Source organism: Hermetia illucens, chromosome 4, assembly GCF_905115235.1.
Source record: "Hermetia illucens chromosome 4, iHerIll2.2.curated.20191125, whole genome shotgun sequence".
In the NCBI taxonomy this organism is placed as follows: Eukaryota; Metazoa; Arthropoda; class Insecta; order Diptera; family Stratiomyidae; genus Hermetia; species Hermetia illucens.
The window spans coordinates 35,685,744-35,699,635 of NC_051852.1; the positions used below are offsets into that span (position 1 = coordinate 35,685,744).

The 13,892-nt window shown below is 44.5% G+C and overlaps 1 protein-coding gene across 2 annotated transcripts in view; it reads right to left on the reverse strand.

The window, feature by feature from the left end:
- LOC119656235 overlaps window positions 1–13,892 on the reverse strand; it is a 299,886-nt gene that overhangs the window by 25,202 nt on the left and 260,792 nt on the right. For both annotated transcript variants that reach the window (XM_038062651.1, XM_038062652.1), the window contains exon 4: window positions 2,573–3,348. In XM_038062651.1, coding sequence (XP_037918579.1) covers window positions 2,573–3,096 — 524 coding nt within the window. In that variant the 5' untranslated portion in view covers window positions 3,097–3,348. The remainder of the gene's footprint in view (window positions 1–2,572; window positions 3,349–13,892) is intronic.

Genomic DNA, 13,892 nt, shown 5'->3' on the forward strand with positions numbered 1-13,892 from the left:
AGCATTAGCTAATGCTGCTATCAAAAACTGGCAATAAGCTTCCTATAATGACAGGTGGTAAAGCCTTAATGCTGTTAAGCAGGTCCGGTCCTGCATTAAGTTGATGCGGACTTAGGACCCCATCATTTCTAAAACGAATGCTGTTAAGCACACCAAACTTTTTCTGTTAGAACCAAACAAACATACTGCAAAGTTTATCCTATCGAAAAGTAGGAAGACTTGCAGAAGTATTGTGGGCATTCTGACAGGCCATATTTCACTAGCTGGGCATATGTTAAGAATAGGAATTCTTCAAGATGACAGGTGTCCATCCTGTAATGAGGAAGCGGAATCTACGGAAAATTGTCTATGTGAGTGCCCCGCCTATGGACGCATCAGATATCAGATTTTTGGTGCTGATGTACTACAATTGCAGCGGGTAGCATCACATCCAATAGCGGAAATCCTGCGATACATAAACGAATCCAGGATATTCTGTTAGACGGGGGAATCGAGTACAATGGACCAGTAGGGTCTGGGTGCTCAGAGGCTTTGCCTCAAACACACACACACACATACAATGGTGATAGCGGGAGTTATTTCGATCGCTCTTCATGCTGCCTAGCGAAGGTTTGTATACCTCAGAAAACTGGAGGGAAATAAGGAAGTTGTCGCTTGTGAAGAGAGACCCCGTACTCTCTGCGCATGGAACCAATGGAAAGAGAATCAAGAGGTAGATGGACTGCGGATCTCATAAAAGACGTGCGGCCGTGGTTCAATTGAAAGCACGATGAGGTAGACTATTACCTAACCCAGCTGCTCAGTGGCCATGTATATTTTCAATCTTACTTGCACATAATCGGATAACCACGGTCGCCCAACTGCATTTATTACAAGGATGTGATGGATAATGTCTGGCACACCTTTTTATTCTACAGAAGGTGGGAGCGCCATCGCCTTTGGATGGAAGGGTGTCTTGTTTCTCCGGACAGTATTATTGAGGCCATGCTGCAGAGCGAGGACACGTGGAGCCGAGTGGCGCGTTACACTCAAGACATTCTTAAGGCGAAAAAGAGGGAGATGAATAGGAGAAATGCCAGGGTAGCCGAGGGTCCTGGAAACCACAGGGTTTCGCTCCTATACTGAATACGCCTGGGCTGAGGTAATATGTCAAACGATCCCGAGTCACAGTCCTAGACACTGCAGGGACGTGTTTTTGCCGGTAGTCTGTCTCAGACAGGAGTCCAGCACTTTCCGCTGAAATGCAATTCACCTCCCTACCAAAAAGAGGACTATCAATAGTTTTTAATTTTTGATAGGTCAGTTGGAATACTGTGCTGAATGTAGTCAAGGCACGCAAACACCTGGAAAGCGAGAAAGCCACGATTTAAGTTGAGCTGTGGAGATTAAGATAGAGTCGCAAATTCCGCCACCGTAGAATGAGCCGCTGGTGCATTGTTTGTGTTTTTACCACAGTTAAGGCAGCCTTACTTGTATCAGCGTTAGTCGATATTGTTTGTCTTTGGATTTAGTGAAATGTCTCCAAAGACTCACTTAGTGTTACAAGAAAAATCAATTTTCGCCACTTACTCCAGGAGATTCCATGTTAACAATATTTACTATATTCAAGTACCACTCAAACAACATTTACAAAAGTCGTTTCTTGTCGTCGTGACTCTAAGGATTGTACTTCAGGCTTTCACGTTGACTGCTTCCTTCCAGCTCCACCTAAATCTCAGGATCAAAAGCAAATGTAAATTTCACGTAAAGGCCAATTTATATTCAGCGAATCCAATTGAAGAAAAAAAATATTTAAGCCTGCGAAGCATGTCTGCTCGTATGAGCTGCCAACACATTCGGCTGTTTTGCAACCCATGCACGACGGAGCGAGTCCTGTGGAAAGCATGCTTCCAATACAAGCGAATCTGTGTGGAATTTAAATTAATGTGGCAGACGTTATTGTATCAAAAAATAGTAGCGCGACTCATGTCTGACATCGAGAAATTAATAAACGTTCGCCTGCAGGGGCGCTTGACAGAGGTAATGCCGCTGTTTTGCGACATGTTATTCCGAAAGGACGCAAACAGCTTTCCCATTGTACGCTCCCCGACGTGCAGACGGGCCGGGGGTCGGCTGTGTGGCTCGAGAGAAAATAATTTGCTGCACAAGGACAACAAAGTTGAGAGTTGTTTACTTGTGATCTTGAATTCAAAAAGAAATTCCCATGAATGGGTTAGGGACGCATGCAAACTTGAGTGCATGGGGTGGAAGCTGCGAGGGTGGGGGTCCAAATTGATTTAGTCAATGGGTTTCTTAGTTGAAAGTTGAGGTTGTTCCAAACTAGAGATGCTGCTGACTTATTCAAGTCATAGTGAACACGTTGCTCTGTTAGAGTTCCGAAAACTTCTCCCCCAAAAGGACGAAGTGTTGATTTATGCTGAAAGGAATTTTCGGAAACTTCTTCAAAACTACACCTTCGAAACGGCGGGCGTCCTTTGGAAAGTTCAAAGTTTGCGGTTAAATGTGGTATCTTGTATCAAAATAAATTTTGTGGAATAGATTCCAAAGCGATTTTCAAAGGAAATACACTCACCTTTTCACTGGCATAGGAAAATTATAAATTTGTACGTTCCACTTGAAAATCCATCCGAAAAGCGATGCAACTACGACAAGGATAAGCGTAACAATAGGCAAGGTGAATAGTATCGACCCGTATGCATTGTTTCCCCGGCGTCCGACTTCCAGTTGTTTCTGGTACAGCGGCAGCACGATGAAGAGGCTGAAGGATGTGACCAACAATCCGAAACCGAGCAAGATAAGCCACATCAGAGTCCGTTTGCATCTGCGAATGTGTTGCAATTGATGCTGTTGCTGCTGATATGCACTCTGGTAGTCCTGGGTCGATGATGTCATGTTTGTCCAGTCGTTAATGGCTGTGTCAGCCAAGGACAATGAGGTACCATTCTTGGATGTTTTGCATAAATTGAATTGCATCCCGTCCGTGTCGGAAATGCCATCGTCATCGTCGCCGCCATCATCCAGCTCCGAGGACGAGCTCCCCACTAGATCCTCCTGCTCTGAGCTAATGGCCGCGTCGTCACGATGGTGGCTGCCCATTATTTCATTATTTCGAATCTAATTTTTTTTGGAATGGTTATGGTCGCACGGACGTTACCAGCGTCTTGTCCGCCTCCTTGTAGTTGCCTCTCCCCGATAACGCTGAGGAGGGTGCTTACACGGAGAGTTGATGAGTCGTGGGATTATCCGAATAATGACCCGGTTCAGAATGATGATGTCGCGTCGTGTTGTCGGTTATTTAAGTGTCCTGGTAATTACATGTTTTTGCTATTGTCAGGGCAGTTTCGGGAGCTGTAATGAAAACATGAAGCAGAAATGTTGATATTTTAGACATTTGGCTGAAATTCGAGTTTTCTGTTTTAATTTTCTGCAGGCATAAATTCGGGCTAATGATTGGCATTGTGGGGGTGGTTAATGGCAAAACGGCAAGCGCAGACCACAATTATTAATGAACCGAAAAGTAAAAGGTATACTTTGTGGTTGGCAAGCGCCCAGTCCTTCTAGGAATTGCGCTATGAATTCATTGAGCAGTTAATACTTCTTTAGAAGGAGGCGGATTTCTGATGTTTTCCATGGAAGAAAATCCTGTATTCATAAGAAGCTTAAGCAGTTTAAACTGGTAGAATACACAACAACGCTGAGAAAATCCTTGAGTCCCGTGGAGAGGTTTGAAAAGTATAAGATAAATTTATTACGGATTCTCTGGTATTTCTGCACAGAGCAGTCCCAGAGAACATTGAATTTCTGTGATTTTATTTACATCCATCGCATTTTCTTTGATATGATTACTACGAAGGAGTTTCCAGTGACTGCTTTACAATTTTCCTGAGAGCATTAGCATTACCAGATGCGGAGCGGATATTCATTTGAAATTCCTGGTTCATTATTGATGTTGTTTAGCTTTTCCACCTACGAGTACAGTTTATTTCCACTAACAGGTATTAGGGTCTGATCTCAGTCACTTTAAATTCACTCTGGCTCTCCATAGAATTGGATTGGAATCTTGAAATACAAACAGGAGATCTGAAGACAGAAATTGGTTCGTACGCAATAAGGTATTAAGGATATGAAGAAATACGCTAGGAAAACAAGATAGGATTTTGCGTCGTTATTTTCTATTGAATGGATTCCAGTAATTGAGGATGGATGATCTGGACGTACACAGGTGATATTCTACCTTCTATAAAATCTTAAATCATCATTTTCAAAGCAGATATTAATTTAACAAAGTGAATTGACGAGAAAAGAATATTAAGGGCTTTACGAGAAAGATGCAGGCAAATAGATGTGTTTGGTAGGATAAACGAGTTAAGGATGTTTTCTGAATAAACGATAAATAATCGTCTAGTCTTTAACTTTTTAAGAGAAAGCTGAAGCTGAGAAAGCTTATTATGTTTGTTAGGAGAAGGGTTTAGGATAAAAATAGATTTTCATCCCGGTGAAAATGGCTTTCTAATAAGTTGCTCCGGATACCCAATTCTTCATCCTATCTTGATCTACATTATTCTGGTGTGAGTCCAGATACTGCTGCCAATCTGGCGGTGTCTCCAACTCAAGCTACGCCCACCTACTCTAATTGATCAGAGAAGCAAGACCATTACCAGATGCTAATATAGAACCACCTTCAATGTGTTAGCTCCGCTTCCCGCTACCGCCATATATCCTGGCACTTCATCCATCCATACCAGTGGCCCCAAGCTAAAGGTGGCGTCCCCACCTAAACAGCTCTTCATCTCCAGGCTAGCGTTCATAACTTCTACGGACGATGTTCTGGAGTTTATAAGAAGCAAAGTTGGTTTACTTTCTCCTCTGTCCTGCATTAAACTCACAAAAGACAACAACACCGATCGGGTGATTGCATCTTTCAAGGTTACTTATCCACACGAAGTTGATGTCCTCGGCAACCCTTCTTTCTGGCCTGAAGGTGTATTCATCAAGCCATATAAGCGCCCCAATTCGCGGGTAAATTTCAGGGCAACCTGTCTGCCTCGCCGAGCTATATAACTGGATCCATGTTCACAGTCCGTCTGTTCTATCAGAACGTCAGGGGTTTAAGAACCAAGCTGGGGACCTTCAATTTATCCGCGCTGGCTCAGCAACACCATGCCATCTGTATCTCCGAAACCTGGCTAGACGATGCCATATTATACTCCGAGCTCCCCGAAGGGTACTCCACTTTCCGCTGTGGCAGGGACCGGGATGCTTCTCGTAAGTCCACCGGCGGTGGGGTTCTAATTCTATAAAAGATTCACTCACCGCCGAACTCGTCTTCTCCTCCTCTGGCGTTCCTTTTGATTGTGTTGCTCTTCGTGTATCCCCGCCCAACTTCCTCCCGTTCATTGTTTCTTGTGTATATGTCCCCTGTGCTAGCTCTTCTCACCTGTATGAAGAATTGTTTGACAGTTTGTCTGAACTCCTTATCGTCAGGTTCCCTTCCCTCCCTTTCTTCCTTTATGGAAATTTCAACCTCCCCATGCTCAACTGGCCTAATCATCCTAGCCTTCCAATTCCTTCCAATAACCTTCCAATCTTCTTTTCTTTCCTCCCACTTTCTTCCTTTATGCATACTTGCTCTGCCCTGAATTTCAATACCACCAAAAACTCCTTGGGTCGCACTCTCGATCTCTTCCTTTCCAACCTCCCCGAGCGCCACCTCTCTTTATTTCCTGGCACATCCCCGTATGTAAAAACCGACGCTCACCATCCCGCGGTTGAATTTGAAGCGGAGCTCCCTCGTCCAAAACCCAAAACCAAACGTAAACCCACTTAGTTCAACTTCCGCAAAGCCAATTTTGACGGTCTGAACTCAGCTTTAGCGTCTTTCAAGTGGGTACATATATTAAGCAATTCATCGTGTGATCAAGCTCTTAACACCTACAATATCCTCTCTGATCTCCTCTCCTGTTATGTCCCTTCTTCCCCTCCCTGCCTACGTTCGTACCCAACTTGGTTCACAACGGAACTTCATATTAACATTCGCTTGAAACATACACTGCGGAAGAATTTTCGGGCTTCTAAAAATGACGCCGACCTTTAAGGCTATACGATCTACTGTGAAATCAATGGTCAGAAAAGCGCGTAAAAGGTACCTATTGAGCGTCGAAGCCGCCCTTGCCCGCGGTAATTTGAAACCCTTTTGGTCTCACGCTCGCAACTCTCGTAATACAACTCAATCTCTCCCTTCTTCTATCAGCTTCGTTGATTCCACTGCCAACTCCCCACAACAATCCTGTGACCTTCTCTGCACCTACTTCTCTTCAGTGTTTTCTCCCTCCCCTCCCTTCACCCTCTATACCTTTCATAACCACAGACTCCTCCGAATCACTAGCTATTCCTCTCCTTACGCTTTCCTTGGTTGAGTTCCTCATTGGTAACCTTGGCCCCAATGTCGGACCTGGCCCCGATGGGCTTCCTAATCTCTTCCTCCTTAACTGTAGAAAACACATTTCCCTCTCCCTGTGTATAATCTACAACAAAAGTCTAGATGAATGCTTTTCCCGCCTCTGGAAAGAGGCCCTTATCATTCCTATCCTCAAGAGCGGAGACCCTTCCCTTGCTGTGAACTACCGCCCCATTTCTCTTCTCTCCTCTTGCTCCAAAATCCTAGAAAGATACGTCAACGACTGGGTGACCGCGCACTTCGGTCACTTCATTGTCAAAGAGCAGCATGGTTTCGTGAAACATAGATCAACGGCTTCAAATCTTCTGGTCTTTACCAACTTTGTTGCTAAACGCTTGAATTCACGACAGGAGGTACATGCTGTCTATACTGATTTCTGTGATTTCTGTGCTCTCTTACAATCCAACCTTGATAACTTAGCCCGTTGGCGTTCGGTCAACAAGCTAACACTGAATGTCAACAAATGCCACTGGATGCGCTATTCCCTTAAACCCTCCCCATCATCCTTTTCCTATTCTCTCAGTGGTCAACCTCTTTCACTACTGACCTCCTTCGAAGACCTGGGTGTAATATTCGACGATAAACTTCGTTTCAATTCCCACTTCGTTGACATCATCAATAGAGCTTCCAAAATGTCTGGTTTTATCCTACGTTCCTCGTCCGACTTTACCTCAATCCAGCCCTCTTTAACACTCTTCAATTCCCTTGTCAGAAACATCCTTGAATATTGTTGTGCAGTCTGGTCCTCCTACCGTATCCGTGACGGCCGCGCTCTTGAAGCTGTACAATGCAAATTCACTCGGACTCTCTTTTATAAAAAGAACTTTCCACGGGTTGATTATCCGTCACGACTCCGCACCCTCAATCTCCCCTCCCTACAGCAACGCCGTATCTTCTTTGATATGGGTACTCTTTTCAAATTCTGCAATGGTCTGATGGACTGCCCCGCCAACTCGGATATTACTTTCCGTATCGCCTCGTCTCATAACACACGTAATGTGGACATTTTTGATGTACCCTTCGCCGAGCTCGAGATTTACTTTCACTCTCCGATCACGAGGTTTTGCCGGTCCTACAATGCCCTACAGCTTGGTTCCTTTGACTCAATGTCCCTCTCTAGCTTTAAGCGCAAAATATGCCATTTACTTGCTCCTCCCTCTGAGGACAATATGTAATAAGAAATTTGCTTTCTGTGTATTGTCCTCATTAAAAAAATAAATAAATAAATCTCATTAACGTCCAAATGATGCTGGCTCATCGCTTGCTTACTCCAGCAGTCTTGAAGTTACTTCATCATTCACTCCTATTTGGCTGACCTACAAAAATGAGCTTTTTAACGGATTTAATGGCTTGAAATTTTGAATTTCTTGAAGATCTCTTTATCTTTCAATGTGGTGCAGTGTAGTGGCGTCCTAGCCGCTGTTAAGCCTCTTTTCTAAACCGAACCAACATTTTTCTCTTCTTCATCTCCTTACGGTTTTGCGTAAAACAAAACCTCATTAAAATCGGTTTACTGTCTGTCTGTCCGTCTGTCGTATTTTTTTCAGGAGGAGGAAATCTTCAAAAGACACTGGTCTGGACACACCAGCGTGTGGGATTTTTACCCACTAAAACTACCCTCGACTCCCTTCCTGCCCCGCGGAACCACCATAAGGTATTACATCACGGGGCGGAGTCAGCTCATTCTAGCTTAGTCACCTCTCTTCTATACGCGGATCACGTGACCACGTTTTTCTCTCTCTGCCTTTCGTAGTTTGGTTTGGATAGATGTGATCATGGAGTTGACCGCATTCTTGATGTGGTACCATTTTCGGCATCAGATTGTCTGGTACCAGCACCTCTCCTCCTTTCTTCCACAAATCTCGGACAGTGGAAGAATACATGCTCTGGGTCCTCTGGGGCTCCATCGCAATTTGGACAGTCGGGTGAGATCTCCAATTTAAACCTGTGCAGGTATTGGCGATATCCTCCATGCCTCGTGAGAAACTGGGTGAGATTATAATTAATCTCACCGTGTCGTCTCTCCAACCACTCCTTGATGGCAGGAATAAGCCTGTGCGTCCACCAACCCTTTCCCGAGCGTTCCTACCTTTCTGGCCATCTATTTATGGATCTCTCCCTCACAGCGTTCTTCGTCTGTGATAAGGGAGAGACTGGCTTCGCATTGTATACATTTGTTATCTCATCTGCCAAAATGTCAATCGGCATCATTCCAGAGATTGCGAATGCTGCATCATCTGAGACAGTCCTGAAGGCAGAGGATATACCTCAGGGCTGTTTTCCTGTAGGCTGAACTCAGTTTGTTAGTGTTAACTGACATCTGCAACGCCTCCCTCCAAACTGGGGTCGCATAGAGCATGATTGGGGTCACCACCCAGGCTATAAGCAACCTAGAGGTATGCCGTAGCCCTCCCACGTTCGGCATCATCCTTGCCAGGGCCATACTAGCAGTGGATGATTGATCACAAACATACTGTACTTGTTGCTTATAGCTGAGCTTCCTGTCTATCACCACCCCAAAGTATTTAATGGTCGGCTTTGAAGTGACGATATGTTTCCCGATTCTAATACAGGCGTAATTTCTCTTCCGGCGCTTAGTGATGAGAACCGCTTCCGTTTTTTCCTCCGCAAGTGTTCTCCTTTCAGTTAAATAACTATCGACGATAGCAGCGAGATAGGCGGGAATACCAACCTTCGCTAGGGATTTCCGTATTAGATTCTAATTGGGCGAATTCAATGCATTTTTGATATCCAGGGTTACTACCACGCAATATTTGCTGGTACTATTCTTTCCGTAGATTGCATCTTCTGCCAAGCCAGTAACCAATTTGATGGAATCAATGGTTTACCTGGCTTTACGGCACCCATACTGCGGATCTGAAAGGCCGCCTTGACTCTCAACAACGGGGAGTAATCTATTATAGATTACCTGCTCTAACATTTTCCCCACAGTGTCCAAAAGACATATGAAATGGGGTCTCCGGCCGAGGATGGTTCTCTGGATGTACACCGCAAGTAGGTAGTGCGTCTGATCCTAACGTACAGCTCTATTGTATGGTGGCACGCTTTGAAGAAAAAAATACAATAGAACGAAGCTTAATAGGATTCAAAGAACTGCGTGTGCAGGTGTTACTCGGGCTCTGCAGTCCTGTCCGGCAGATGCTCAATGAACTCCTGCATCAGCTTCCCCTAGATCTCCACATTAATATGTTGCAGCGTGCAGTGCCGTCAGACTAGGTGAGTCCAGATGCTGGGCAGTGAAGTTCTACGGCCGCAGCAACATCCTAGACGAAATAGCTCAGGAAATCTGGGCATCGCCCACGGACTATGCTACACGCAAGCTGAACTTTACGAAAAACTTTGCTGTGGAGCTTCCAAGCAGGGCAAAGTGGAAGACCTGTGGTGTGTTGCAAGACTATGACTATGATACAGTATTCTTTACGGACGGATCAAAGATGGCCTGTGGAGTCGGCGCGGGGGTTTTCTCGAATACACATATATTGTCTCCCAGGTTTCGCCAGTGTATTCCAGGCGGAATTACTAGCTATATTGGAAGTCTGTCGAAGGCTGGAGCGTGATTCGAGCCCCAAGCGTAACATAGCCATTCTGACCGGCAGCCAAGCGGCCATCAAGGCCTTGTACTTAGCGACGACATCTTCCAGGCTGGTGGGGCAGTGCAGAGGCGCGCTGAACTGTCTGGGCGGCACGCTCAAAGTCACTCTTCCCTGGGTTCCCGGGCATAGGAACATAGAGGGGAATGAGCGGGCTGACGGATTGGCCAGGTAAGGCTCTGCTCTTGGCTGCCCTTCGGCGAATATAGTCGGTGTTCCGCGGGCGGCTGTCGGGGGCCGAGTTTACTCGCAATACCTAGAAGCCGCGGGCCTGAGATGGCGAAGGCTTACAAGCTGTGCAAAGTCAAGGAGAATTTGGCCCGCTTATAATATAGCCCGATCACGAGAGCTCCTGTGCCAGACGCGTGCAATGCGTTCAAGATTACCGCGGTCTGCACGGGGCACTGGCCGCTAGGCTCGGCTTACCTCGCATTGCCGAAGCTGCGGAGAAAGAAGGGAGATCCTCATGTGCTTTCTCTGCGATTGCCCAGCTCTGGCTAGAGTCAGGCTGCGGACACTGAGTAAACCATTCTTTGGGGACCTCAAAGAGATTTCTAGCTGCAGGGTGGAAGAGCTGCTTTCTTTCGTGAATGCTACGGGCTAGCTCTGGAGATCCGAGCCGACTGGACTCTGCCTCCCTGTTTCCATAACAAGAGTCACGGTCTTAGGAGTTTGTGGTATCAGAACAGATCACCAAAGTGTTAATTGGACTCCTCGGAGCGGCCACTGATACCTACCTACCTACTATTGCTGTGTAGTCTGGTCCCCTTCCGCATTCGTGACTGCCGCGCTTTTGAAGTTGTTCAACGTAAATTCACCTGGACCCTCTTTTACGAAAAGAACCTTCCACGGGTTAATTATCTGGCATGACTCCGCACCCTCAATCTCCCCTCTCTACAGCAACGCTGTATCTACCTTGATATGTGTACTCTTTTCAAACTCTGCAATTGTCTGATGGACTGCTCCGCCAATTCGGATATTACTTTCGCCTCATCTCATAACACACGTAGTGCGGACATTTCTGATGTACCTTTCGTGGAGGTCGAGATATACTCCCACTCTCCGATCCCGGGGGTATGTCGGTCCTACAACGCCCTACAGCTTGGGTTGTTTGACTCTAATAAGACTCTAAATAAACCATTCACTTGCTCCTCCCTCTGAGGACGATATGTAATAAGGAATTTGTTTTCTGTGTGTTGTCCTCATTTAATAAATAAAATTAAAAAAAAAAAAAAAAATACGGGTGACTTGCTGGTGCTAGTTCTTGAGAAGGATTCTTGAGGGTTTACGTTTTTTTCGAGAACTGGTTAGTTTAGTTAGTTTTCAAAAGGTAACTGGTTCGAAATGGATATGTCTAGCAGCTATTCTTCAATAATTTGTAGAAGTAAATAATGTAGCATTATATGATCTAAAAACCTTAACGTTTTCACAATACCGCAGCCATCTAACTTCAATATAGTAATAAAATTAATCTATTCCAACCAGTCATTATCGTTACTAAATAACCACTTAATTCAAGTGTTCTTGCCTCAATTCATCCTGCATCTAATCGGGTACATATCCTTCCAAGTTTATGCTAAAATGTACAGAGTGAGGGCAAGTAATCCAAGAGACTGATACTTATCCAAAACAGCTTTTTGGGTTCCCTGATCAGTTCCGACAAGTGATGATATTAAAGATAATATCTTGATGTCAACATACTCCCAAAAGATACGTATCTTGCTTTTCAATAATCCATGTAATAATCAAAAGTTATCATCTCAAAGTTACATTGAATTTCGTCCCTACTCGAATCGGACCTTCTACCGTATCATATTGCTTTCAAAGAAGATAAGATGTAATTATGCCTAATAAGATTTTAGGCTAGGCCTAAGCCCACAGGATTCAATAGCTTGAACACAATGAATTGTCCAGTAAATTTCTCGTCTATTGTTCCCTTCAAGGAGAGAAGGCTCTTAGATGCTGTCTCGACCGATCGGAGAGTACTAAGCATTTTCTTAAGACGTCGTCATGTATTTTATCAATAACGAGCTGTGTGTGGCACTGTCGACCAGCAACTTGGTAAAATACAGAACTTCATCCACTAACTCGATTCGTTCAATTACTATGTGATTCCATTATCGTCCAATTACTTGGAGGCAATCAGATCAATAGTCAGAAAGAGATATCTCAAGAGGGTTTGGAAATGTTGTAAGAAAGATTCCCAATCCTCTGTCGTTGCCTTCTTGTAGTGAATAATTAGCAGCCCATCAAGAAGCCTGGAGCTCGAGGTCGGTCCTAAAAGGTCCAGTGTTGTTTGTCGACTTCTTGGAGCTGTTGAAACGAATCCTTATAGTTCTCCTCAGGAGCCTACGAATGCTTGTTTGTTGACCATTCAGAGAGCATAATTCAAAGATGTTGCCAGTCTTTTAATGAGCCATTAAGCCTTTTAAAGTATATTATAAGTAGTTGTTCAAATACCTTAAGCTGCAATTAGGCATAAGAAAGGTGTTCACAAGCAGAAAGCTTCTCCCACATAGTACACCCCTTGACTGTTGTAGACTCAACAGTATATTCTCCGAGAGTAAGCTATTAACAACCTCCACAAACAATGAAATCATTTCGAACATGCCTTCCAACCTATCGACCCTTGAGGAGCCAACTAAGCGCTTCACCTTTTTCGACCCATCCGCACACTATCTTTCTCTGGATTATGTTCACGAGTCCTTCTTATGAATGGGACTTCAGCGCCCAGAAACCTGAGCCTATTTTCATGGCATAGTCAACTTTTTCCTTTTAGCCTTTGTGCTGTGAATGCAAACCGAATGCAACTCCAGTCATTCAAAGGACTCAAAAGCAGGCAATCCACCTAGCGAAAGTGGAGTACACAGCCGAGAGGGTTGCACGGAGTTACTCAGCGGGACGTGAATAATTTATCTGCCTAATAGTCGTCGTTTAATTCTGCTAACGCTCATAACATCATGCAAGTATCATTGTCGTGGCAGCTAACACAGAACACTAGTCAATGTGGATCCTTACTATGTAGCCAGGGTATGTTGTGCACATTGTACGGTGTCTGCCAACACGCAATACTCCAACTTCGTTTTCATCTCTGTTTGCCACGAGGAGTATCTTTTGGAGAGGAAAGCATCCTTTTATGTTGGCTCCGTGATGAATGACTTGACATTTTTCGGTTTATGGCTAACTAAGATGTGAAATTACTTTCTTTTGTCAGTTAAATTACAATTTATGGCTGCTCGAACGGTAAAATAGGTGAGTGAAAGGTACATAAGTAGACAGCAATGAAGCAAACTCAAAGCGAATGTTCGCTTGATAGAAGACGAAAAAGCTACAAAGTGCACAAAGTGCTCGTATCTGTTTCTGGAAAGCGAAAAGGATACATTCCAGGGGATTACGGCTATAAAGGATTAATTACACGCAAGCGAGGGATGGGAGGAGTTGCCTTTAATTCTGGTGGGGAAGCAAAAATAGAATGGAAGATGTGGAACATCGGAGAAATGGCGACTGCTGGCTGAAATAGGTTTGGTTCCCGGCAGCTATTCAATATGGGTCCTCAGCCGAGGGTAAATAATTTTGTCAATGAGGTTTCAACTTTGCTCTAGAATTGGATCATAGGTCAAAAGTGCAGGATATGGAGTGAATGTAAAAAGGGAGTTGGAGGGTAATAACAAATACAAAACTGCGACAAATGAGCATGAGATACATATGAGATGATGTACGCCTCCTTAGAAACAGCTTCCTTCGAAAATGAGGGTTATACATGAATGATTCCGTCGTCATCATGATGGCATGTAGGAGTTTGAAAAATGGAAAAATAATTTGAA